Here is a 27,635-nt window from a genome sequence, read left to right as displayed (position 1 = left end):
AGGTCAAGTATGTTATTCCCTCTTGTTGGTTCTCTCACCACCTGCCACATACCCAGTCTCGCAGCTATGTCCTTTAGGACTTGGCCAGCTCGGTCAGTAGTGGTGCTACCGAGCCACTCTTGGTGATGGACATTGAAGTCCCCACTCAGAGTACATTTTTTGCCCTTGCCACCCTCAGTGCTTCCTCCAAGCGGTGTTCAACATAGAGGAGTACTGAGTCATCAGCTGAGGGAGGGCGGTAGGTGGTAATCAGTAAGAGGTTTCCTGGCCCTTGTTTGACTTGATGCCATGAGACTTCATGGGGTCCGGAGTCGATGCTGAGGACTCCCACGGCAACTCCCTCCCTACTGTATACCACTGTCCCACCACCTCTGCTGGGTCTGTCCTGCCGGTGGGACTAGACAAACCCGGGATGGTGATGGCTGTGTTTGGGACATTGTCTGTAAGGTATGATTCCGTGAGTATGACTATGTCAGGCTGTTGCTTGACTCGTCTGTGGGACAGCTCTCCCAACTTTGGCACAAGTCCCCAGATGTTAGTAAGGAGGACTTTGCAGGGTCGGCAGGGCTTGGTTTGCCGTTGTCGTTTCCGGTGCCTAGGTCGATGCCGAGTGGTCCGTCCGGTTTCATTCCTTTTTATTGACTTCGGTTAGGTTCAACTGAGTGGCTTGCTAGGCCATTTCAGAGGGCATGTAAGAGTTAACCACATTGCTGTGGGTCTGGAGTCATATGTAGGCCAGACCAGGTAAGGACAGTAAATTTCCTTCCCTAAAGGGCATTAGTGAACCAGATGGGTTTTTACAACAATCGACAATGGCTTCACGGCAATCATTAGACTAGCTTTTAATTCCAGATTTATTAATTAAGTACAAATTCCACCTTCTGCTGTGGTGGTATTCGAACCCATGTCCCCAGAGAAATATTCTGAGTCTCTGGGTTACTAGTCCAGTGATAATACCACTACGCCACTGCCTACTTACCTCATTGCTGACTGTGGCAGCTAGTTGTGCACAAATTGGCTATTGCGTTTCCTAAATTACAACAGTGACTACACTTCAAAAGTACTTAGTTGGTGGTAAAGCACTCTGGGATGTCCGAGGTTGTGAAATGTGCTATGTAAATGCAAGTCAGTCTTTCTTAGATGTGTTTGAGAAATGGCAGTTGCCACTAATCTACAGTGTCTGATATTTTTCAATACCATTATTATTTGTTGAAAAAACTGACAGTTATCTATTGCAGCATTTTGTTCTTTTGGCCTAAGAATGCTGATTCATAGTGCACCTTGTCACAAAGGTGCTGACTTATACTGGGATCCTCTCCAGAAGGTACCGAGTTATATTGAGATCTGTTCCTGAAGGTGTTGATTCTTCCCAGGATTCTTTTCTGAAGGTGCTGACTCACAATGGGATTCTCTCATGAAGGTGCTGACACACTGGGATGCTCACCTGAAGGTGCTGATATATACTGGAATTCACTCCTTAAGGTGCTGACTCATACAGGGAGCCTCACCTGAAGGGGCTGACACATACTGGGATCCAATCCTATTGCTGCTGACTCATACTGGGATCCTTTGCTGAAGGTGCCGACTCTTACTGGGATCCTTTGTTGAAGGTGCTGACTTATTCTGGAATCCCAACCAAAAGGTACTAGCTCACACTGGGATTCTATCCTGAAGGTGCTGACTCATACTGGAATCCATTCCTGAAGGTACTGACTCTTCCCTGGATCCTAGCCTGAAGGTGCTGACTCTTCCAGGGATCCTATCCTGAATGTGTTGATTCATACTGGGATTCATTCCTGAAGGTGCTGACGCATACAGGGATCCTCTCCTGGAGGTGCTGGAACTAAACTGGGATCTCTCCTAAAGATGATAACTCATACTGGGATCCATTCCTGAAGGTGTTGACACATACAGGGATCCTCTCCTGAAGCTGCTGTCTCATACTGTGACCCATTCCTGAAGCTGCTGACTGTTGTTGAGTTGAAATCTCACTGATTTTGGTAACACCTTCACTATTCTTCCTCTGTCAGCGTGGGCACTGAGTATCAATAGGCTATTTGACTATGGATAGCATGACACCTTTTTCATTACGACCGTATGCATTTATACTTTACTTGTAGCATGGGTTATTGCATAACCGTGTTTGCATTGTCTCTATCCTTGGCTCTTGAGTCTTCAGTCCAATTGCAGTTACCCCAAGTAAGAACATCTAACTGAGCCTATACCTTATATATGTGCCAAACCTGGGTTCTTCCTGTCCATATGGCTTACTACCACATCTTAGGCACTGCAATTCTGGTCTAACATAGTTACTTTAAATTAACTGGCAAGTTCCCCTCCAAGCCACAAACCATGCTGACTTGGAAATATATCGCTGTTCCTTCACTGTCACTGGGTCAAAATCCTAGAACTCCTTTCCTAACAGCACTGTTGGTGTACCCGCACCAGCTGGACTGCAGTGGTTCAAGAAGGCAGCTCACCTCCACCTTCTCAAAGGCAATTAGGGATGGGTAACAAATGCTGGCTTTGCCAGCGACAGCCACATCCCATGAAACTAATAAAAAATTAAATATTGATAATAGTACAGCTCTAATTGATCTATATTTGTCACAACCTCACACTCTTCTGAAGACATTAGTTCTTGCTGGTTCCATAACTTTTATTAAAGCCAAGCATGATCCTGTTCTCAACCCAGAATGCAGCAAAAGCATTGAAATATTTAGATCATTCAGTAACCTAACAGTAAATAAGATTGAACACTATGAATATGAAAAATATATGGGACATAACTATGCGATAAATGGAAGAGAACTGTCACTGCGTTACTTAGAAAGGAATACAATATGTCACTGTCAATCTGTGGAAAACATGGGAAAGCAATTAAACAAGTTAACTGAAAACTGGGAAACATAGCTGGAAGAGTATAATATGATTCTTTAGATGTTAGTGTAGGCCTCTGCGAGTACAGAGTTCATTGCACAATAAAACATACAGACACATTGTAGAGGGTGCAGATCAGAGCAATGAGATTGGCCTCAAATGTAAAGCTGAAGAGCTATGTTAGATTAGAGAAAGTTATAGCTCTGGTCTAGAGACATGTTGCTAAAGGGGAGCTCATCTCATCAGGGAATAAAATATTAAATTGGATAGATAAGGAAAACCCAGAATATCATTCCAAAAAAAGCCAACAAGAAGAGCTTGAGGAAATAAAGTCAAAAGGTAAATTTAAAACAAGAGTGAGCCATGAGTCGAAAGGCTTGGGTTTGAGTCCCACTGCCTCCTGGTAGCAGAGTGTGAGTCAGGCTAACAACTTGCCAATTTAAAAATGATTTTCATTGCAGAAACAACCCAGAGCTCGATCGGCTGGATGTAAGTAAGTGAAAGGAATGGGTTGCCTCATTTGCTTCTAGGTATGGAGAAGAAGTTTAAAACAAATATTAAGAAATATTCAAAGAACAGAAAATTTTGGAAATACACAGCAGGCCTGGCTATATCTAAAAAGAGAAAAGACAGGTTAATATTTCAGGTATAGAACTGTGTCAGAACTGGAGACTGACTTTCCTTATATTATGACATCCAGACATTGGATAATAGTTAGGAGCAGGATCCGTGGTTGGTTTGATTCCCCCCCTTGCTTATTCAAGGGGCACTAAGGTAATTGTAGCACCCCAACCGAGATCAGCCAATTCACTGACTGCGAATCAAAGCTAGCAATTTGTAGTTTGTAGTGCTACCCACTCCTTGTGGTGCCGTTGCCCATTGGGAAATCATAGGAATTCTGCCAATTTCATTTTTCAACATTGTTCAACAGTTGGCCATCTAACTAAATTGCCACAGGGTTCAGGTGAGATGAGATGATAAGGTGTCAAGCAGGTTCTTGTTCACGGGCTAGCTGCAAGAAGTGGAGTAAACACATTGGAAGGGAATGCTCCACTGCATCGTGGTATAAGAATGTCTGTATGAGGGTTTCCCATTAAGACTGAATCATTCCGACGTGACAGTTTACTATCTGACAATCAAATACCTTCAATATATTCAGATACTGAAGAAACCTTCCAACATAAACAATTGAAAATAAGTCTCCAGTCATAACGGCAACTAAGCCAGTTACAGAGAATAACATGCAGGTCAATCCTCTTTGACAGATGTAAAACCATCTCAAAACATCTGAAATTGTTGCTTACTCCTGAGGTGTTAAAGGAAAGCTGCGGGAAGGAAGCAGCTTCAAAGTTTTCCATGGTATCTCAGCGCCGGGTCAAATATCAAGGACAACAACCTTCTATTTTTATAGCACCTTCAACATAATAAAACTCCTTGCACCAACATCCATTGTAAAATGACTCAGTGCTCTGCTTTGATTTCTTTGCAGGTCGTGTTTCTGTAAGCAGATTTACAAAAAGGCTTCTGCCCATCACTGCTGGAGAGCTTTTCCATTCTGCTCTCACCTCCTCTACTGAAGGCTTTGTTGTGTATTTTTTTTTATTCGTTCATGATGTGCGGGTGTCACTGGCCAGAACAGCATTTATTGCCCATCCCTAATTGCCCTTGAGAAGGTGGTGGTGAGCTCCCTTCTTGAACCGCTGAAGTCTATGTGGGGTAGGTAAACCAACAGTGCTGGTAGGAAGGGAGTTCCAGGATTTTGACCCAGCGACAGTGAAGGAACGGAGATATAGTTCCTAGTCAGAATGGTGTGTGGCTTAGAGGGGAACTTGCAGGTGGTGATGTTCCCATGCATCTGCTGCCCTTATCCTTCTAGGTGGTAGAGGTCACAGAATTGGAAGGTGCTGTCGAAGGAGCCTTGGTGCATTGCTGCAGTGCATCCTGTTGATGGTACACACTGCTGCCTCTGTGTGTCGGTGGTGGAGGGAGTGAATGTTTGTAAATGGGATGCCAATCAAGTGGGCTCCTTTGTTCTGGATGGTGTTGAGCTTCTCGAGTGTTGTTAGAGTTGCACCCATCCAGAGAGGTGGAGAGTATTCCATCGCACTCTTGACTTGTGCCTTGTAGATGGTGGGCAGGCTTTGGGGAGTCAGGAAGTGAGTTACTCGCCGCAGGATTCCTAGCCTCTGATCTGCTCTTGCAGCGATGGTAATGAAATGGCTAATAAAAACAGAAAGTGCTGGAAATACTCAACAGGTCAGGCAGCATCTATCGAGAGACAAGCAGAGTTAACGTTTCAGGTCTGTAACCTTTCCTCAGAACAGGCTAGTTCTGAGGAAAGGTCACAGACCTGAAATGTTAACTCTGCTTCTCTCTCCACAGATGCTATCTGTTTTCAGCACTTTCTGTTTTTATTTCAGATTTCCAGCATCTGCACTATTTTGCTGTTATCTATATGGCTACTCTAGTTCAGTTTCTGGTCAATGGTAACCCCCAGGATGTTGATAGTGGGGGATTTAGCGATGAGAATGCTATTGAATGTCAAGGGGAGATGGTTAGATTCTCTCTTGTTGGAGATGGTCATTGCCTGGCACTTGGGTGGCACGAATGTTACTTGCCACTTAACAGCCCAAGCCTGGATATTGTCCAGGTCTTGCTGCATTTCTACAGGGACTGCTTCAGTATCTGAGGAGCCGCGAATGGTCAGAGAGTCATCGAGTTATACAGCAGAGAAACAGGCCCTTCGTGTCAGTGACGGCCATCAAGCAGCTAACTATTCTAATTCTATTTTCCAGCATTTGGCCTGTAGCCTTGTATGCTATGGCATTTTGAGTGCTCATCGAAATACTTCTCAAATGTTGTGAGGGTTCCTGCCTCTACCACCTCATCAGGCAGTGCGTTCCAGATTCCAACCACCCTCTGGGTGAATTTTTTTCCTCAAATCCCCTCTAAACCTCCTGCACATTACCTTACATTTATGCCCCCTGGTTATTGAGCCCTCCGCTAAGGGAAAAAGTTTCTTCCTATCTAACCTATCAATGCCCCCCATAATCTTGCATACCTCAATCGTGTCCCCCTTCAGCCTTCTCTGCTCTAAGGAAAACAACCCTAGCCTTTTCAGTCTCTCTTCATAGCTGAAATGCTCCAGTCCAGGCAACATCCTGGTGAATCTCCTCTGCACCCTCTCCAGTGCAATCACATCCTTCCTATAGTATGGTGCCCAGAACTGTACACAGTACTCTAGCGTTTTATACAGCTCCATCATAACCTCCCTGCTCTTATAATCTATGCCTCGGCTAATAAAGGCAAGTATCCCATATGCCTTCCTAACCACCTTATCTACCTGTGCTGCTGCCTTCAGTGATCTATGGACAAGTACACCAAGGTTCCTCTGACCCTCTGTACTTCCTAGGATCCTACCATCCATTGTATGTTCCTTTGCCTTGTTAGTCCTCTCAAAATGCATCACCTCACACTTCTCAGGATTAAATTCCATTAGCCACAGCTCCGCCCATCTTACCAGCCCATCTATATCGTCCTATAATCTAAGGCTTTCCTCCTCACTATTTACGACACCGCCAATTTTCGTGTCATCTGCGAACTTACTGATCATACCTCCTATATTCACATCTAAATCATTAATGTACACTACAAACAGCAAGGGTTCCAGCACCGATCCCTGTGGTACACCACTGGTCACAGGCTTCCACTTGCAACAACAACCTTCGACCATCACCCTCTGCCTCCTGCCACTAAGCCAATTTTGGATCCAATTTGTCAAATTGCCTTGGATCCCATGGGCTCTTACCTTCTTAACCAATCTCCCAATTGGGACCTTATCAAAAGCCTTACTGAAGTCCATGTAGACTACATCAACTGCTTTAGCCTCATCTACACATCTAGTTACCGCCTTGAAAAATTCAATCAAGTTAGTTAGACACGATCTCCCCCAGATAAAGCCATGCTGACTATCCCTGATTAATTCCTGCCTCTCCAAGTGGAGATTAATCCTGTCCCTCAGAATGTTTTCCAATATTTTCCCAACCACCGACGTTAGACTCACCGGCCTGTAATTACCTGATTTATCCCTGCTACCCTTCTTAAATAATGGTACCACATTCGCTGTCCTCCAATCCTCTGGTACCTCTCCTGTGGCCAGAGAGGATTTGAAAATTTGTGTCAGAGGCCCTGCAATCTCCTCCCTTGCCTCACATAACAGCCTGGGATACATCTCATCTGGACCTGGGGATTTATCCACTTTTAAGCCTGCTAAAACAGCTAATACTTCCTCTCTTTCAATGTTAATATGTTCAAGTATTCAAGTCACAATCCCCCTCCCTGATCGCTACAACTACATCGGCCTTCTCCATAGTGAACACAGATGAAAAGCAATCATTTAAAACCTCATCTATGTCCTCCGGCTCCACACACAGATTGCCACTTTGGTCCCTAATGGGCCCTACTCTTTCCCTGGTTATCCTCTTGCCCTTAATATACTTATAAAATGCCTTAGGATTTTCCTTTATCTTGCCCGCCAGGGTTTTTTCATGTCCCCTCTTCACTCTCCTAATTACTTTTTTAAGTACCCCCCCTCCCCCACACTTTCTATACTCCTCTAGTGTCTCTGCTGTTTTCAGCACTCTGAATCTGCCATAAGCCTTTTTTTTCCCTGATCCAATCCTCCATATCCCTTGACATCCAGGGTACCCTGGACTTGTTGGTCCTACCCTTCACCTTAATGGGTACATGTTGGCTCTGAACTCTCACTATTTCCTCTTTGAATGACTCCCACTGGTCTGATGTAGACTTTCCTACAAGTAGTTGCTCCTAGTCCACGTTGGCCAGATCCTGTTTTATCATATTGAAATCAGCCTTCCCCCAATTCGGTACCTTTATTTCTGGTCCATCTTTGTCCTTTTCCATAACTACTTTAAATCTTACAGAGTTATGGTCACTGTCCCCAAAATGCTCTCCCACTTACACTTCTACCACTTGTCCGGCTTCATTCCCTCGGATGAGGTACTGTACTGCCCCTGACTTTCTACGTACTGGCTCAAAAATCTCCCCTGTATGCATTTTAAGAATTCCGTCCCCTTTAAGCCTTTTGCACTAAGACGGTGTGGTGTTTGCAAGTTCTCCCTGTGTCTGCGTGGGTTTCCTCCGGGTGCTCCGGTTTCCTCCCACATGCCAAAGACTTGCAGGTTGATAGGTAAATTGGCCATTAGAAATTGCCCCTAGTATAGGTAGGTGGTAGGGAAAATATAGGGATAAGTGGGGATGTGGTAGGAATATGGAATTAGTGTCAGATTAGTATAAATGGGTGGTTGATGGTCGGCACAGACTCGGTGGGCCGAAGGGCCTGTTTCAGTGCTGTATCTCGAAACTAAACTAAACTAAACTATCCCAGTTGATATTGGGGAAGTTGAAATCCCCTACTATTATTACCCTATTATTTTTACATCTCTCTAACATTTGCCTACATATCTGCTCCTCTATCTCTCCCTGACTGTCTGGAGGCCTGTAGTACACTCCCAGACAAAACTGTCATGGACAGATGCATCTATGGCAGGCAGATCGGTGAGGACGAGGTCAAATATGTTTTTCCCTCTTGTTGGTTCCCTCATCACCTGCCGCAGACTAGCAGCTATTTCCTTTAGGACTCGGCCAGCTCAGTCAGTAATGGTGCTATGCAGCCACTCTTGGTGATGGACATTCAAGTCCCCCACCCAAAGTACATTCTACCCCTTTGCCACCCTCAGTGCTTCCTCCAAGTGGTATTCAACATGGAGGAGTACTGATTCATCAGCTGAGTGGGGGTGGTAGGTGGTAATCAGCAGGAGGTTTCCTGGCCCTTGTTTGACTTGATGCCATGAGACTTCATGGGGTCCGAAGTCGATGCTGAGGACTCCCAGGGCAACTCCCTCCCGACTGTATACCACTGTGCCGCCACCTTTGTTGGGTCTGTACTGCTGGTGGGTGGTGATGGCAGTGTCTGGGACATTGTCTCTAAGATATGATTCCGTGAGTATGACTATGTCAGGCTGCTGCTTGACTAGTCTGTGGGACAGCTCTCCCAAGTTTGGCACAAGCCCCCAGATGTTAGTGAGGAGGAGTTTGCAGGGTTTGCCGTTCCCGTTTTCAGTGCCTAGGTCGATGCTGGGTAGTCTGTCCGGTTTCATTTCTTATTGATTTTGTAGCAGTTTGATACAACTGAGTGGCTTGCTAGGCCATTTCAGACGGCAGTTCAGAGTCAACCACATTGCTGTGGGTCTGAAGACACATGTAGGCCAGACCAGGTAAGAACAGCAGATTTCCTTCCCTAAAGGACATTAGTATGTAATGTATGGGTTCTCTAGTACCTCACCCAAGTGACCATTCTTCATAACAAGGAGCATTGGGAGAACATCTGACCACGAGTGGCATTAGAGGAGCCTGACCAACCCTATGCTCACCCAACACAACAATTTCAGCTGGGGTCAATGAATGACACAATGGTACAGAATCAGCATGTTGTATTATACAATGCAACAATGCAGGACTGTAGCCCCATTTCTACACACAGTGAACTTACAATCTCCCTTGCGGGAAGGGGAGGGGGGCTGATGGCAAACAGCAAGGGCGGGAAATTAGTACGGGGAGATGGAAACTAAGGTCGACCCCTCCATGAGTGAATTGATCGGGATAGTAAGTGACAGATAGTAAGTTGCTGAATACTGCAGTGTAATGGTTATATAACTGGACTGATAAGCTGGAGAATACATTTTCAAATCCCACCATTGTAGTTTGAAAATGGAATTGCAATTCAAAAATAGAATCTTGAAATAAATAGCCGCTATCAGTAAAAGTGACCATGGAACTAACAGATTATTGCAAAAACCCAACTTGTTCACTATTGTCCTTTAGAGAAGGAAATCTGCCATTTTTATCTGGTCTGTCCTGTATGTCACTTCAACTTCTACAACAACACGGGCGACTCACAATGCCCTCTGAAGTACCATGGCCAGATACTCCGTTGTATCACAGGGCAATTAGGAATTGGCAATAAATGCTGGCCTTGCCAACGATGCCTACTTCCCAAAGATGAATTGGGCGGCACAGTGGCGCAGTGGTTAGCACCGCAGCCTCACAGCTCCAGCGACCCGGGTTCAATTCTGGGTACTGCCTGTGTGGAGTTTGCAAGTTCTCCCTGTGTCTGCGTGGGTTTCCTCCGGGTGCTCCGGTTTCCTCCCATAAGCCAAAAGACTTGCAGGTTGGTAGGTAAATTGGCCATTATAAATTGCCCCCAGTATAGGTAGGTGGTAGGGAAATATAGGGATAGGTGGGGATGTGGTAGGAATATGGGATTAGTGTAGGATTAGTATAAATGGGTGGTTAATGGTCGGCACAGACTCGGTGGGCTGAAGGGCCTGTTTCAGTGCTGTATCTCTAAAAATCTAAAAGAAGGTTTTTCGAGTCCTTGTGGAAAGAGTTAAGCAGAGAAAGATTTAACCTAGTTCAGAGGGTGTGTGAATGGAAATAATTCACACCTAAGTCAAAAATTGTTAGAAAAAGACAAACAGAAGACATGGGTAGGGTGGGGACAGTTACCAAAATAAAAAATTATGTACATTAATGCATGTAGGCCAGGAAATGGAACAAGCGAGTTGGAAGAACAAATTCAGTTTAATAGGTATGATGTAGCATTTATATAGAGGCTTTCACAACCTCGGGACATCTCTAAGCGCTTTATTTTTGAAGTGTAGTCACTGTTGTAATGTAAGAAACACAGTAGTCACTTTGTGCACAGTGAACTCCCACGAACAGCAGTAAGATAATGAGCAGGTAACTGTTCTTAGTGATGTAGGTTGAGGGATAAATATTGGCCAGGATACTGGGGGATAACTCCTCATCTCTTCTTCCATGGGATCTTTGATGCCCACCTGAGAGGGCAGATGGGTCTTTGGTTTAATTTCTCATCCAAAAGATGGCACCTCTGACAGTGCAACATTCCCTCAGTGACCTGGCTACTAGCTGGACATGATAGAGAGCTAAACATTCCAAATGACAGGATCTTTAAAAAAGGATAGAGAAATTAGGGAAGAAGGAGGAGGTACAATATTGATTTAAAAAAACAAAACAAAATTACAGCAGGAGAAAGACGACGTTTTGGTAGAAGTGATCAAGGAGTCAAAACACTGGGTGACCTAAGAAATAGCAAAGGATGAAAGACTCTGGGAGGAGTTGTCTACAGACTTCCTGACGGTAGCAATGTAGTAGGAGTGATTTCTAAATATGGAGATGAGGGACCAATGTGGCGAGAATGAAAAATTTTAATTTTCACTTGACTGGGAGAAGCAGGGCAACTCAGGTAGTAAAGAAATTTCAAGACAGTTTTCTAGAACAATACGTTTCCAATCCGACAAGGGAACAGGCAATAATAGATTTAGTGATGAGCAATGACCTAGAATTAGATAACAATCTGATATTAAGGCAACATCTTGCAAGTAGTTACAATAACGTGAATGAATTTGATCCTACATTTTGAGAGGGAGAAGGGAAAGTCACGAACTAAGATTTCAAATTTAAGTAAGGCAAACTTTGAAGAGATGAGATATGAATGAACCACAGTAAAGTGTGCTGAATTATTAATTGGTAAACCTACAGATGACAACAATAACAACTTTCATTTGTCCAGCACCTCTAATTAATTAATTAATTCACCAGGATGTTGCCTGGACTGGAGCATTTCAGCTATGAAGAGAGACTCAAAAGGCTAGGGGTGTTTTGCTTAGAGCAGAGAAGGCTGAGGGGGGACATGATTGAGGTATACAAAATTATGAGGAGCATTGACAGGGTAGATAGGAAGAAATTTTTTTCCCTTAGCAGAGGGGTCAATAACCAGGGGGCATAGATTTAAGGTAAGGGGCAGGAGGTTTAGAGGGGATTTGAGGAAAAAAAATTTCACCCAGAGGGTGGTTGGAATCTGGAACGCACTGCCTGAAGAGGTGATAGAGGCAGGAACCCTCACAACATCTAAGAAGTATTTAGATGAGCACTTGAAATGCCATAGCATACAAGGCTATGGGCCAAGTGCTGGAAAATGGGATTAGAATAGATAGGTGCTTGATGGCCGGCACAGACACGATGGGCCAAAGGGCCTGTTTTTGTGCTGTATAACTCTATGATTCTAATGTAGTAAAACGTCCCAAAGTGCTTCACAGGAGTGTTATCAAACAAAATTTGACACCAAGCCACACCCAGGAGATATTAGGATTTGGTCAAAGTGGTAGATTTTAAGGACCGTCTAAAGGAGGAGAGAGAGGCAGAGATTTGGGAGGGAATTCCAGAGCTTAGGGCCTAGGCAGCTGAAGGTACAGGAGCCAACGGTGGAGTGATTAAAATTGGGGATGTTCAAGAGGTCCAAATTAGTTGAATGCAGATACCTCGGAAATTTGTAGGGCTGGAGGAAGTTACAGAGGTAGGGTGGGGTGAAGTCATGGAGTGATTTGAAAACAAGGATGAGAAATTTAAAATTGAGGTGTTGTTTAACCGGGAGCCAATGTTGGTCAATGAACACAGGCGATGGGTGAATGGGACTTGGTGTGAGTTAGGATATGGGAAGCAGAGTTTTGGATGAGCTCAAGCCTACAGGTAGCAAAGGAACGGGTGAGGGTTTTGACAGCAAATGAGCCCAGTCAGAGACGGAGTCGGGTAATATTACGGATATATGGTTGGACGCTCATCTCAGGGTCAAATATGACACCAAGGCTGCGAACAGTTTGGTTAAGCAGTTGACAGGGAGAGGGATGGTGTTAGTAGCTAGGGAACGAAGTTAATAAGAACATAAAAAATAGCAGCAAGAGTAGGACATTCTGCTCTTTGAGCCTGTTCTGCCATTCAATATGATCATGGCTGATCTTCTCCCTTAACTCCACCTTCCCATACTATCCTCATATCCCTTAATATCCAAAGATCTATTGATCTCTGTCTTGAATATATTCAATACTGAGCATCCACAGTTCTCTAGAGTCGAGAATGCCAAAGATCCACAACACTTTAGGTGAAGAAATTTTTCATTTCTGTCTTAAATGGCCAACCCCTTACTCTGAGACCATGGCCTCGCGATCAGGACTCCCCAGCCGAGGAAACATCATCCCAACATCTACCCTATCAAACCCCTTAAGAATTTAATGTATTTAATGAGATCACCTCTCATTCTTCTAAATTCTAGAGACTACAGGCCTACTCAATCTCTCCTCATAGGACAATCCCCTCATCCCAGGAATCAGTCCAATGAACCTTCATTGCATTCCCTCCAAGGCAATTTTATCCTTCCTTAGTTAAGGAGATCAAACTGTATACAGTACGACAAATGAGGTCTCACCAAAGACCTTAGCAATTGTAGTAAGATTACTTTACCCTAAAACCGCAGCTACAGTCACTGCGGAGCATCAGGAAGCAGGAGAGTTTCCTGGATCATACGTTCCAGGTCAGCCAATAAGCAGTGAGAGTTCAGGACAGTAGATGGGTGGCCATCTGGAAGAGAAGGCAGAAGGTACAAGAGTCTTCGGGGCGTGTGCCACTCTCAAACCTGCATTCACCGTTGGAGACTGCTGGGCTTGATCACACCTTGAAGGAGTGCAGTCCAGACCATGGCAGCAATGGGCAAGGGACTGCACAGGAGGGAACAGCAAACAGCAGAAATGCAGTCGTTATAGGAGATTCCACAGTTAGGGGGACAGATAGGCATTTCTGTAAACTGTCATCGTGAGTCTGTATGGTGTGTTGCCTCCCTGGTGCCAGAGTAAAGGACATCACGGAGAGGATGCAGAATATTCGGCAGGGGGAAGGGGGTGAGCCAGAAGTTGTGGTACACATCAGTACCAACAACATAGAGAGCAGGTATTTAAGTCCTACGGTCAGATTTTCAGCAGCTAGGGAGGAAGTTAAAAAGTAGGACGTTGAAGATAGTAATCTCTGGATATCTCCCAGTGCCATGCGCTAATAAGAGTTGAAACAGGAAGATGGGGAGGATCAATGTGTGGCTTGAAGCATGGTGCAGGAGGGAGGGCTTCATATTTCCGGGACACTGGGACCAGTTCTGGGGCAGGAGGCACCTATTCAAAAGGGACGGGTTTTACCTTAACAGGACTGGGACCATACGACCATATGAGTTAGGAGCATAAGTAGGCCATTCGGCCCCTCTAGCCTGCTCCGTTATTCAATAAGATCATGGCTGATCTGTTTCTGTCTCGAATTCCACACTACCATCAACCCCCGATAATCTTTGATTCCCTTACCAAACAAGAATCTATCTACCTCCGCCTTAAAAATATTCAATAACCCCGCCTCCACCACCTTCTGAGGCAGAGAGCTCCAAAGGTGCACAACCCTCTGAGAGAAAAAATTTCTCTTCATCTCTGTCCTAAAAGGGCGACCCGTAATTTTAAAACAACGCCCCTAGTTCTGGACTCACCCACAAGAGGAAATGTCCTTTCCATACCCATCTTGTCAAGACCGTTTTGGATCTTATATACTTAAATCAAGTCTCCCCTCACTCTTCTAAACTCCAGTGAAAACAAGCGCAGTCTGTCCAACCTTTTCTCATAAGAAAACCCACTCCTTCCAGGTATCAATCTAGTAAACCTCCGCTGAACCGCCTCCAACACATTCACATCCTCCCTTAAGTAAGGAGACCAAAACAGTGTCAGAACAGTGGGAGGCATTGAAAGGGGAGATTCAACGGGTTCAGAGTAAACATGTTCCCATAAAGAAAAAGGGTGAGAAAGACAAATCTAGAGCCCATGGATGTCAAGGAGCCTACAGGGTGATATAAGGCAGAAAAGGAAAGCTTATGTCCGACACCGAGAACTCTATACAGAAAGCCGGGAGGAGTACAGAAAGTGGAGGGGTGAAATCAAAAGGGAAATTAGGAAAGTAAAGAGAGGGCACGAAAGAATATTGGCAAGCAAAATCAAGGTGAACCCAAAGATGTTTTATCAATACATTAAGAGTAAGAGGATAACTAATGAGAGAGTAGGACCCATAAAAGACCAAAAAGGTAACCTATGTGTAAGTACGGAAGATGTTCATATGGTTCTTAATGAATACTTTGCGTCTGTCTTCACAGAAGGCGGGGGGGGGGGGGGGGGGGGGCGATGCAGATATTGTAGTTAAGGAAGAGGGATGTGAAGTATTGAATGTACACATTCATAGGGAGGGAGGAAATATTAATGGGATTAACATCCTTGAAAGTTGATAAATCATCAGGGCCAGATAAAATGTACCCTAGGCTGTTAAAAGAAGCAAGAGAGGAAATAGTAGACGATCTGACCATCATTTTCCAGTCCTCACTGGATACAGGCGTGGTGCCGGAGGATTGGAGAACTGCTAATGTTGTGCCTCTGTTTCAAAAGGAAGCGAGGGATTACAGGCCAGTCAGTCTAACCTTAGCAGTGGGAAAATTTTTGGAATCTATTCTGAGAGACAGGATAAATGGTCACTGAACAAGGCACAGGTTAATCAAGGATAGTCAGCATGGATTTGTTAAGGGAAGATCTAGTTTGACTAACTTGATCAAATTTTTTGAAGAAGCAACAAGGAAGATAGATGAGGGTAGTGCAGTTGATGTGGTCTACATGGATTTTAGCAAGGCTTTTGACAAGGTCCCACACGGTTAAACAAAATAAAATCCCATGGGATCCAGGGAATTGCAGCAAGGTGGATGCAAAATTGGCTCTGTGGCAGGAAACAAAGGATAATTGTTGACAAGTGTTTTAGTGACTGGAGGGCTGTTTCCTCACTGGATACAGGCGTGGTGCCGGAGGATTGGAGAACTGCTAACGTTGTACCTCTGTTTAAAAAGAGAGTGAGGGCTCAGTACTGGCTCCCCTGCTTTCTGTGGTATATATTAACGATTTGGACGTAAATGTAGAGGGCATGATCAAGAAGTTTGCAGACGACACAAAGATTGCCATGTGGTAGATAGCAACAAGGATAGCTATAGGCTGAAGGAGGATATTGATGGTCTGGTCAGATGGGCAGAAAAGCAGCAAATGGAATTCAATCTGGAGAAATGTGAGGTGATGCATTTGGGGAGGTCAAACAAGGCAAAGGAATACACGATAAATGGGAAAATACTGAGAAGTGTACAGGAAGTGAGGAACCTTGAAGTGAATGTTCACAGATCCCCAAGGACAGGTCGATAGGGTGGTTAAGAAGGCATATGGAATCCTTTCCTTTATTAGCCGAGGTATAGAATATAAGAGCAGGGAGGTTATGCTGGAACTGCATCATTCATTGTGGCTAGGCCACAACTTGAATACTGTGTGCAGTTCTGGTCACCTCATTACAGAAAGGATGTAATAGCACTAGAGAGGGTACCGAGGAGATTTACGAGCATATTGCCAGGACTGGAAACATGCAGCTATGAAGAAAGATTGGATAGGCTGGGGTTGTTCTCCTTGCAACAGTGAAGACTGAGGGGAAATCTGATTGAAATGTACAACATTTTGAGGTGCCTGGATACAGTGGAGGTGAAGATTCTATTCACCTTAGCAGAGAGGTGAGTGATGAGGGGGCATAGATTTAAAGTGATTGGTATAAAATTAGAGGGGAGATGAGAAAAAACATTTTCATTCAGAGAGGATGTCCTTGAGAGGGCAAGAGCAGAATCTATTTGGTTAGAGTTGAGAAACAAAAAGGGGCTGATAAGGCTACTTGGGATATTCTATCGGCCAAATAGTAAGAGTGCTGTAATTACTCTATGACTATGACTAACTGCAATTCCTGTGTAATAAAAGTGAACAAATTATTGTTCTCCTAATTGTTTGCTGTAGCAGCATGTTAATTTTCTGTCATTCGAGTACAAGGACCCCCAGGTCCCTCTGAATACCAATATTTTCCAGTCTCTCAACTTTTAAAATTATTCTGGTTTTCTATTTCTCCTTCGATGTAGATAACGTTGTGGTAGGAAACGAAGACAATAGCTTTGGTGTCCCCAATATTTAGTTGGAGAAAATTTCTGCTCTTCCAGTGCTAAATGTTGGAAAAGCAGTGTGGCAAATCAGATTCAGTGGTCAGGAGAGCTAGTGGTGAGGTGAAATTGGGTGTCGTCAGCACACGTGTTACCTGATGTTGTGTTCTCCGTTGATATCACCAAGAGGTAGCATGTAGATAAGAAACAGGAGGGACCAAGGAAAGATTTCTGAGGGACCCCAGAGGTAATGGTGTGGAAGGTGGAGCTGGAAGAGAAGCCATTGCTACAGTGAGATAGACAAGAATGGAACCAGATGAGAGCAGCTTCACCCAGCTGGATGACACAGGAGAGGTGCTGAAAGAGGTTGGTGTAATCAACCATGTCAAAAAGTATTTAACACATATCTGTAAAAGTCAAAAGCACAACTTGTATTGTTAAGCACCATGATCATTAAATGAGGTAAAAGATAGTATCAAGCTGAAAGAAAATGTTTGTACAATTGCAAGGAAAAGTAGGAGGTTCAGCAGACTGAGACAGTTCTAAAAAATGACACATAAAGAAAGTAATAAGAGGTGCAAAAAGGAATATAGAAAAAAAAACTTGCAATGGACATGAAAACTAACAGCAACTGATTTTTTTTGAATTAGGAGAACAAGAGTGGTAAAGGAGAATGTAAGCTGATTAAAGATAGAAGCAGTTGAGACTATAATGTAAAGAAATAGCAGACTTGTTACGAGTACTTTTTAATCAATTTTCACAGTGGAGGAAGAGTTGGGGGGTGGGGTGAATTTATAAGAAGTAAAAATGGAAGTGGAGAAAATAATGGGATTTAAGTTAGATAAATCTCGAGAACCTGATAGCATCTACTCAAGTGTATTAAAAGAAATAGATGATGAAATTGCAGATATGCTAGTCATAGTTTTCCAAAGCTCTGGTTTGAGGAAATATGCCTTTGGATTGGAAAAATAACAATGTCATTATTTACTCCATTATTTAAGAAGCAAAGGAGAGAGAAACCAGATTACAAGAGACCTGTCTGTTTACCATCAATTGTGAGGTTACTGGAACCTATTGTCAGAGACAGCATGACTAAGCACTTTGAAAAATATGAGCTGATCAAAGAGAATCAGCATAGATTTGCAATAGTTTTGTCATGACAGTTGAATATTTTGAGGAGGTCACTAACATGGAGGATAGTGGAGTATCAATGAATGTTGACTATATCAACTTTCAGAAAACATTTCCCAATGCTCCATGTAAGAAACTATTAGCAATAATGAAAGTTCACAGAATTGGAGGTAACTTTGTGACATGGTTTGGTAAATTGTTGGGAGGCAGCAGAAAGACAGTAGACATAAAGGTATCTTCCCTTCCCCTCCCTTCAGCATTCCGAAGGGACTGTTCCCGCTGCAACACCCTGATCCACTCCTCCATTACCCCCAATGCCACATTCCCCTCCCACTGCACCTTCCCATGCAATCGCAGGAGGTGTAATGCCTGCCTTTTTACCTCCTCTCTCCTCACTATCCAAGGCCCCAAATACTCATTTCAGGTGAAGCAGTGATTTACTTGTACTTCTTTCAATTGAGTATACTGTATTCGCTGCTCACAATGTGGTCTCCTCTACACTGGGGAGACCAAACGCAGACTGGGTGACCGCTTTGCAGAACACCTCCGTTCAGTCCGAAAGCATGGTCCCGAGCTTCCGGTTGCTTGCCGTTTCAACACCCTCCCGCCCTTGCTCTCATGCCCACATATCTGTCCTGGGCTTGCTGCAGTGTTCATCAACGCAAGCTCGAGGAACAGCATCTCATTTACTGATTAGGCACACCACAGCCTGCTGGACTGAACATTGAGTTCAATAATTTCAGAGCTCAATAGAGCCCCTCCCTTTTTATTTTTAGTTATTGGTTTTTATTTTTTATTTGTTTATTTTATTTCAGTTTGTTTCATCACTCATTTTTTTTACCATGTGCCTGCCCACTGTTTTTTTCATGTATGTGCTTTGGGCCAGGGCTGTTCATTTTTCTGTCAATTAACACACTCTCTGCACTAACACTTTGTCTTTCAGCACACCATTAACATACCATTTGCCTTTGCTCCATGACTTTCTGGTCAGTTATTCTCTGTGACCCGGTCCTATCAACAGCTTCCCTTTTGTTATCGCTTGCCCCACCCCCACTTTATTTGCTTAAAACCTATTACATTTCTAACCTTTGCCAGTTCTGATGAAAGGTCATTGATCTGAAACGTTAACTTTGCTTCTCTCTCCACAGATGTTGCAGACCTTCTGAGTAGGTCCAGCATTTCATGTTTTTATTTCAGATTTCCAGTATCTGCAGTATTTTGCTTTTATTATATTAAGGGAGTGCTTTCTGATTGGCAGGATATGACAACTGGAGGTCCCCAGGGGTTTTTATTGAGCCCTCAGCTTTTCACTATGTATGTTAATGACTTGGATGAAGGAATAGACAGTTATTTATCTAAAGTTTGCAGATGACACCAAGTTAGGAAACACAGTAGGTTGTGTAGCTGGGGCAGGAAGTTACAAAGGGACATAGACAAGCTAAATGAGTGGGAAATACTATGGCAAATGGAGTTTTATGCAGAAAACTGTGAGGTCATCCACTTTGGATCAAGGAAAGATCAGAATAGTTTCTTAATGGTGAGAGACTACGAGCAGTGGAGGAGCAAAAGATTTAGGATTCATGTAAACAAATCATTAAAATCGAGTACACAGGCGCAAAAAAAAATCAAAAAGGCTAACAGAAGGTTTGCCTTTATCTCAAGGAGGCAGAAAATAAAAGTGAGAAGCTTCAGTTGTACAGACCGTTGGTCAGAACCCATTCGGAGTATGCATTCAATTTTGGAAAGTGAATCTCAGGGAAGATTTATGGGCCTTGGAGTGGGTGCAATGCACATTCACCAGAATATTAAAACTGAAAGGGCTAAATTATAAGGTCAGATTGTTTAAACTTCACCTGTATTCCCTTGAGTTCAGGCAGTTTAGGGATGATCTGATTGCGATTCTAGTGATGACTCCTTATGAATTGCCACAATTCAATTCTTCCCAGCACCAAAACACCAAAAACAAAAGCAAAATTTAATCAGCATCATTTGGGTGGTGTAGAACAGAGCAAGAACTGTCAAATGTCTGGCCTCTGTCTGAAGCAGGAAAAGGATGGAATTTTCATATGAAAAAAACTCCAATGATGATTACATTTCAAAAGCGCTAATCATTCCTTGGAGCATTCGTTTGAAGACTATTGCAAATTGGCACCAATGCATGCTGATTTTATATATCAACTTGAAATCTGCGTTAAATACAAATGAGGGGATTGTCACCTCCACCAACCTTTTTCTTGATTGGTTTTCATTTAACAGATTTACTGAACAGCTACCATGTACATCCTTCCTGGACAGTTTAGCTTGAGCAGATGATTTGGTATTAACAGTTTCAATATTCAGGAAAAAACTGTTTTGAGCATAACTCACCCAAGGCATTGAGTCCTTCTGATAAAGAGGTCATGATGTAAATAACCACGTGTGGTTCTAGGCTGGCAATAAAGGTCATGTGGTCCTGGGTCAGGCATTCCAACAACGAATAGTAAGATAAGCTCAATTTCCGATAAGACTAAACAAAATAAAAATATAAAACATGTTTTAAAAATGGGAGAAAATCAAGGAAGAGGCACTTACTGAGTAACTTGAACATGTCAATGTAAATAATTAATTTGAGTTCATAATTTATGTACCATGCTGAAGGTACCATTCCTCAGTTGAGATGCTAAATCAAGGCCTATTTCATCTTTTCCAGTGGTTCAGGTGGATGTTAAAGACCCCCTGAAATATTCAAAGAGGAGCAGGGAGTTCAACTGGTGTCCAGACAAACAATCCTCCCTCAACCAACACTACCAAAAAACACGTAATTCGATACGTGATTGTGGAATTGGCTATGCACAAAATGGCAACTGAGTTTGCAAACATAATGGTCATAAGAACATAAGTAGGAGTGGGAGTAGGCCATTTGGCCCCTTGAGCTTGCTCCGCCATTCAATAAGATCATGGCTGATCTGATTGTGGCCTTAACTCCACTTTCCTGCCTGCTCCCCATACCCCTTGACTCCCTTGTAGATCAAAAATCTGTCTAACTCAGTCTTGAATATATTCAATGAGAGAGACTCCACTGCTCGCTGGGGATGAAAATTACAAACACTAACAACCCTCTGAGAGAAGAAATTCCTCATTTCCGTCTTAAATGGGAGAACCCTTATATTAAAACTATATTCCCCAATGAGCGGGAACATCCTCTTAGCATCTACTCTGTCAAGCCCCCTCAGAATCTTATATGTTTCAATAAGATCACCTCTCAATCTTCTAAACTCCAATGAGTATGGGTCCAACCTGCTCAATCTTTCCTCACAAGACAAACCCCTCAACTCAGGAATCAGCCTAGTGAACCTTCTCTGAACTGCTTCTAATGCAAGGTTACCAAAACTGTATGCTGTACTCTAGGTGCAGTCTCACCAATGCCTTGCACAATTGTAGCAAGACTTACCTACCTTTATACTCCATCTCCTTGCAATAAAGGCCACCATTCAATTTCTCTTCCAAATTACTTGCTGTGCCTGCATGCTAACTTTTTGTGATTCGTGTATATCCAGGACCCTCTGTACCGAAGCATTCTCAATCTTTCTTCATTTAAATAATATTCTGCTTTTCTATTCTTCCTGCCAAAATGAACAACCTCACATTTTCCCACATTATACTCCATCTGCCAAATTTTTCCCCACTCACTTACTGATGTATATCCCTTTGCAGACTCTTTGTATCCTCCTCGCAACTTGCTTTCCTGCCTATCTTCATATCGTCAGCAAATCTGAGAATCACAGAATAATACAGTGCAGAAGAGGCCCTTCGGCCCATCGAGTCTGCACCGATGCATTAAAGACACCTGACCTGTCTACCTAATCCCATTTGCCAGCACTTGGCCCATAGCCTTGAATGTTATGATGTGCCAAGTGCTCATCCAGGTACTTTTTAAAGGATGTGAGGCAACCTGCCTCTACCACCCTCCCAGGCAGGGCATTCCAGACCGTCACCACCCTCCGGGTAAAAAATTTGTTCCTCAAATCCCCCTTAAACCTCTTGCCCCTCACCTTAAACTTGTGTCCCCTCGTAACTGACCCTTCAACTAAGGGGAACAGCTGCTCCCTATCCACCCTTTCCATGCCCCTCATAATCTTGTACACCTTGATCAGGTCACCCCTCAGTCTTCTCTGCTCCAGTGAAAACAATCCAAGCCTATCCAACCTCTCTTCATAGCTTAAATGTTCCATCCCAGGCAACATCCTGGTGAATCGCCTCTGCACCCCCTCCAGTGCAATCACATCCTTCCTATAATGTGGTGACCAGAATTGCACACAGTACTCCAGCTGTGGCCTTACCAAAGTTCGATACAACTCCAACATGACCTCCCTGCTTTTGTAATCTATGCCTCAATTGATAAAGGCAAGTGAGCCATATGCCTTTTTCACCACCCTATTAACCTGCCCTTCTGCCTTCAGAGATCTATGGACAAAGACGCCAAGGTCCCTTTGTTCCTCGGAACTTCCCAGTGTCAGGCCATTCATTGAATACTTCCATGTCAGATTACTCCTTCCAAAGTGCATCACCTCACACTTTTCAGAGTTAAATTCCATCTGCCACTTTTCTGCCCATTTGACCATCCTGTCTATATCTTCCTGTAACCCGAGACACTCAACCTCCCTATTAACCACTCGGCCAATCTTTGTGTCATCCGCGAACCTACTGATCCTACCCCCCACATAGTCATCTATGTCATTTATATAAATGACAAACAATAGGGGACCCAGCACAGATCCGTGTGGTACGCCACTGGACACTGGCTTCCAGTCACTAAAACAGCCGTTTGTCATCACTCTCTGTCTCCTCCAGCGAAGCCAATTTTGAATCCACCTTATCAAGTTACCCCGTATCCCATGTGCATTTGCTTTTTTGATAAGTCTCCCATGTGGGACCTTGTTAAAGGCTTTGCTGAAATCTACATCAACTGCACTACCCTCATCTGCACACCTGGTCACATGCTCAAAAAATACAATCAAATTTGTTCGGCATGACCTCCCTCTGACAAAGCCATACTGACTATTCCTAATCAAATTTTGCCTCTCTAAGTGGTGATAGATTCTCTCCTTCAGAATTTTCTCCAATAGTTTCCCTACCACTGACGTGAGGCTCACTGGTCTGTAGTTCGCTGGCTTATCTCTACAACCTTTCTTAAATAGTGAGACCACATTAGCTGTTCTCCATTCCTCTGGCACCTCCCCCGTGGCCAGAGAGGAATTAAAAATTAGAGTCATAGCCCCTGCAATCTCCACCCTCGCCTCCCACAGCATCCTGGGACACAAATTATCCGGACCTGGAAATTTGTCCACTTTTAAGCCTGCCAAAACCTCCAATACCTTGTCACTCCCTATGACAATTTGCTCAAGAACCTCACAGTCTCTCTCTCTGAGTTCCATATCTACATCCTTATTCTCTTGGGTGAAGACAGATGTGAAGTATTCGTTCAACACCCTAGCAATGTCGTCTGGCTCCACCCACAGATTTCCCCCTTGATCCCTAATGGGTCCTACTCTTTCCTTGGTTATCCTCTTCCCATTGATATACTGATAGAATATCTTGGGATTTTCCCTACTTTTACCAGCCAGAGCTTTCTCATATCCCCCTTTGCTCTCTTAATCGCTTTCTAAAGCTCCATCCTACACTTTCTATACTCCACTATTGCTTCCGTTGATTTGCTCTCCTTGTATTTGCTAAAAGCTTCTCTTTTCCTTCTCATCGTACCCTGAATGTTTCTGGTCATCCATGGTTCGCTGGGCTTGTTGCTCCTACTTATTACCCTGGAGGGAACATGTTGGGCCTGTATGCTGCCCATTTCCTTTTTGAATGCCCCCCACTGCTCTTCTGTAGATTTCCCAACAAGTAACTCTTTCCAGTCTACCTTGGCCAGATCCTGCCTTATTTTACTAAAATTCGCTCTCCCCCAATCCAAAACCTTTTTTTGCAACTTGTCTATTTCTTTCTCCACAACAAGCTTAAATTGTACCATGTTGTGGTCGTTATCACCAAAATGCTCCCCCACCAACACATCAACCACCTGCCCGGCTTCATTCCCCAGAATTAGGTCTAGCACTGCACCCTCCCTTGTTGAAACCTCTACATATTGAGCTCAAAAGTTCTCCTGTATACATTTTAAGAACTCCACTCCATCTAAGCCCTTAACATGATGACTATCCCAATTAATGTTGGGAAAGTTGAAATCACCTAATATAATTACCCTATTATTATTTTTACACACCTCTGCAAATTGCGCACATATTTGCTCCTCAATTTCCCGCTGACTATCTGGGGATCTATAGTAAACACCTCGCAATGTGGCTGGCCCTTTTTTATTCCTAAACTCTACCCATAAAGCTTCATTTGATGCCCCCTCCAAGATATCATCTCTCCTTACTGCAGTAACTGACTCCTTAACTAATATTGCAATGCCCCCTCCTCTTTTACCCCCTCCTCTGTCTCGCCTGAAGATTCTATTTCGGGATATTGAGCTGCCAATCCTGCCCCTCCCTCAACCATGTCTCCGTGATGGCTACGATATCACAATTCCACGTGTCAATCCTTGCCCTTAACTCATCCGTTTTACCTGTAATACTCCTGGCATTAAAGTAGAGGCCATCCATCCTGGTCCTACTCCCTTGAAACTTACTTCCGCTGTATTCTCTCTGACTTGTTTGCTTTCCTGTGTTTAGCTGTGTCCCTATTCTGCTAGGAGTCTGCGTCCCCTCCCTCTGCCAAATTAGTTTAAACTCCTCCCAACAGCACTAGCAAACCCGCCAGTGAGGTCCCTTCATCCAAGTCATTAATATAGATCATAAATATTTGAGGCCCCAGCACTAATCTCTGTGGCACATCACGAGTTACAGTTTGCCATCCTGAAAATTATCCATTTATCGCAACTCTCTGTTTCCTCTTAGTTAGCTGGTCCTATCCATGCTAATATATCACCCCCAACACTGTGAGCTCTTATCTTGTGTAGTAACCTTTTATGTAGTACCTTATCACTGCATTTCAACACAATTCATTTTATGTCAAAGGCTGAGACATTTCTGAAAGATGTGATAAAAATAAAATTTTTAATCAAATCTAAAACAAAGGAAAAATGGATCAGTAGAAGTTATATATCCCTGCATTGATAATTGCCAATTCAAGAATGGCTGTTAAATTGCTGTGGCATAAATGGGAAATAACACTGGCCTTTATTGCCAGCAAGTGTCCTGAATCCTTGGGCCAACATGGCAATGTATTTAACAAAATTAACAACTGTAGTATCATCAGTGCAAAATTACTTGAGGAATAATCTGCAATTTATTACAGGAGATCGTGCAAAAAGACTCAGGAGTTTAGACAAGATAATGAACTTCTGATAGAAATAATAAATACCCTGTCCTTGCAAACTACCACCTTACCTCCAATCTTCCTTTCCTCTTCAAAGTGAAACTGTTACTCTTCCCCCAATCTGTGCCTATCTTTTCAGTAATTCAATGTTTGAACCACATACCCCTTCCCCCATTTCCTATACAGAATTGACCCTTTCCCCTCTACCCTATACAAACAATGCAGAGTTGACCCTTTCCTCCCTGCCCTATACAAACAGTGCAAAGTTGACCCGTTCCTCCCTGCCCTATACGAACAGTGCAGAATTGACCCCTTCGCCCTTCCCTACACAAATAGTGCAGAGCTGATCCCTTCCCTCCTTCCCTCTACCAATAGTGCAGAGCTGACTCCTTCCTCCCTTCCCTCTGCCAATACTGCAGAGCTGACCCCTTCCTCCCTTCCCTATACAACTAGTGCAGAGCTGACCCCTTCCCTATACAAATAGTGCAGAGTTGACCCCTTCCCCCACTTCCCTGTACAAATCGTGCAGAGTTGACCCCTTCCCCCACTTCCCTATACAAACAGTGCAGAATTGACCCCTGCCCTATACAAGTAGTGCAGAGCTGACCCCTTCGCCCCTCCCCGATACAAATAGTGCAGCGTGGAACCCATGCCTCCCGTCCCTATACAAACAGTGCAGAATTGACCCCTTCTCCCCCTTCCCAACCCAAATTGTGCAGAGCTGACCCCTTCCCACCTTACCTCTACCAATAGTGCAGAGCTGACCCCTTCCCCCCTTCCCTATACCAATAGTGCTGAGTGGAACCCATGCCTCACTTCGCTAGACAAGTAGTGCAGAGCTGACCCCTTCTACCCCTTCCTTATACAAACAGTGGAGTTGACCCCTTCCCCCCTTCCCTATACAAATAGTGCAGAGTTGGCCCCACCCCCCCTTACCTATACAAATAGTGCAGAGCTGACCCCTTCCCCCCTGCCCAATACATATAGTGCAGAGTTGACCCCTTCCCCCACTTCCCTGTACAAATAGTGCAGAGTTGATCCCTTCCCTCCTTCCCTTTACAAACAGTGCAGAGTTGACCCCTTCCCCATACAAATAGTGCAAAGTGTAATCCATGCCTCCCTTCACTTGACAAGTAGTGCAGAGCTGACCCCTTCCTCCCCCTCCCCTTCCTTATACAAACTGTGCAGAGTTGACCCCTTCCCCCTTCCCTGGACAAATAGAGCGGAGCTGACGCCTTCCCCCCTTCCATATGCAAATAGTGCAGAGTTGACCCCTTCCCTATAAAGATAGTGCAGAATTGACCCCTTCCCCCCTTCCATATACAAATAGTGCAGTTTTGTCCCCTTCCCTATACAGATAGTGCAGAATTGACCCCTTCCCCCCTTCCATATACAAATAGTGCAGAGCTGACCCCTTCCTCCCCCTCCCCTTCCTTATACAAACTGTGCAGAGTTGACCCCTTCCCCCTTCGCTGGACAAATAGAGCGGAGCTGACGCCTTCCCCCCTTCCATATGCAAATAGTGCAGAGTTGACCCCTTCCCCCTTCCATATACAAATAGTGCAGAGTTGACCCCTTCCCTATACAGATAGTGCAGAATTGACCCCTTCCCCCCTTCCATATACAAATAGTGCAGAGCTGACCTCTTCCCCCCTTCCCTATACAAATAGTGCAGAGCTGACACCTTCCCCCGCTTCCCTTTAGAAATAGTGCAGAGCTGACTTCTCTCCCCCTTCCCCATACAAATCGTGCAGAGCTGACCTCTTCCCCCCTTCCCTATACAAATAGTGCAAATTGAAACCCATGCCTCCCTTCGCTAGACAAATAGTGCGGAGCTGACCCCTTCCCCCCTTCCTTATACAAACAGTGCAGAGTTGACCCCTTCCCAACTTCCCTATACAAATAGTGCAGAGCTGATCCCTTCCCCCCTTCCCTATACAAATAGTGCAGAGTGGACCCCTTCCCCTACTTCCCTTTACTAACAGTGCAGAGTTGACCCCTTCCCCCACTTCCCGATACAAATAGTGCAGAGCTGATCCCTTCCCTCCTTCCCTATACAAATAGTGCAAAGTTTGCCCCTCCCCCGCTTCCCTATACAGAAAGTGCAGAGCTGACCCCTTCCCAATACATATAGTGCAGAGTTGACCCCTTCCCCCACTTCCCTTTACAAATAGTGCAGAGTTCCCCCCTTCCGCCCCTTCATTATACAAATAGTGCAGAGTTGACCCCTTCCCACCTTCCCTATACAGACAGTGCAGAGTTGACCCCTTCCCCCCCTTCCCTATACAAATAGTGCAGAGTTGACCCCTTCCCCAACTCT

General features: G+C 44.1%; 1 protein-coding gene across 8 annotated transcripts in view; it reads right to left on the bottom strand.

Annotated features, from left to right (window-relative positions):
• Positions 1 to 27,635, bottom strand: part of LOC137375763 (ran-binding protein 17-like) — a 1,067,965-nt gene that overhangs the window by 231,879 nt on the left and 808,451 nt on the right. For all 8 annotated transcript variants that reach the window (XM_068043152.1, XM_068043155.1, XM_068043154.1 and 5 more), the window contains one exon: positions 20,333 to 20,471. In XM_068043152.1, the coding sequence (XP_067899253.1) occupies positions 20,333 to 20,471 (139 nt within the window). The remainder of the gene's footprint in view (positions 1 to 20,332; positions 20,472 to 27,635) is intronic.

The sequence above is a fragment of the Heterodontus francisci genome, chromosome 12 (assembly GCF_036365525.1).
Source record: "Heterodontus francisci isolate sHetFra1 chromosome 12, sHetFra1.hap1, whole genome shotgun sequence".
NCBI classification, from domain to species: domain Eukaryota; kingdom Metazoa; phylum Chordata; class Chondrichthyes; order Heterodontiformes; family Heterodontidae; genus Heterodontus; species Heterodontus francisci.
Note: the sequence above shows the minus strand (reverse complement) of the source record. Positions and strands in the feature narration are given on the sequence as shown.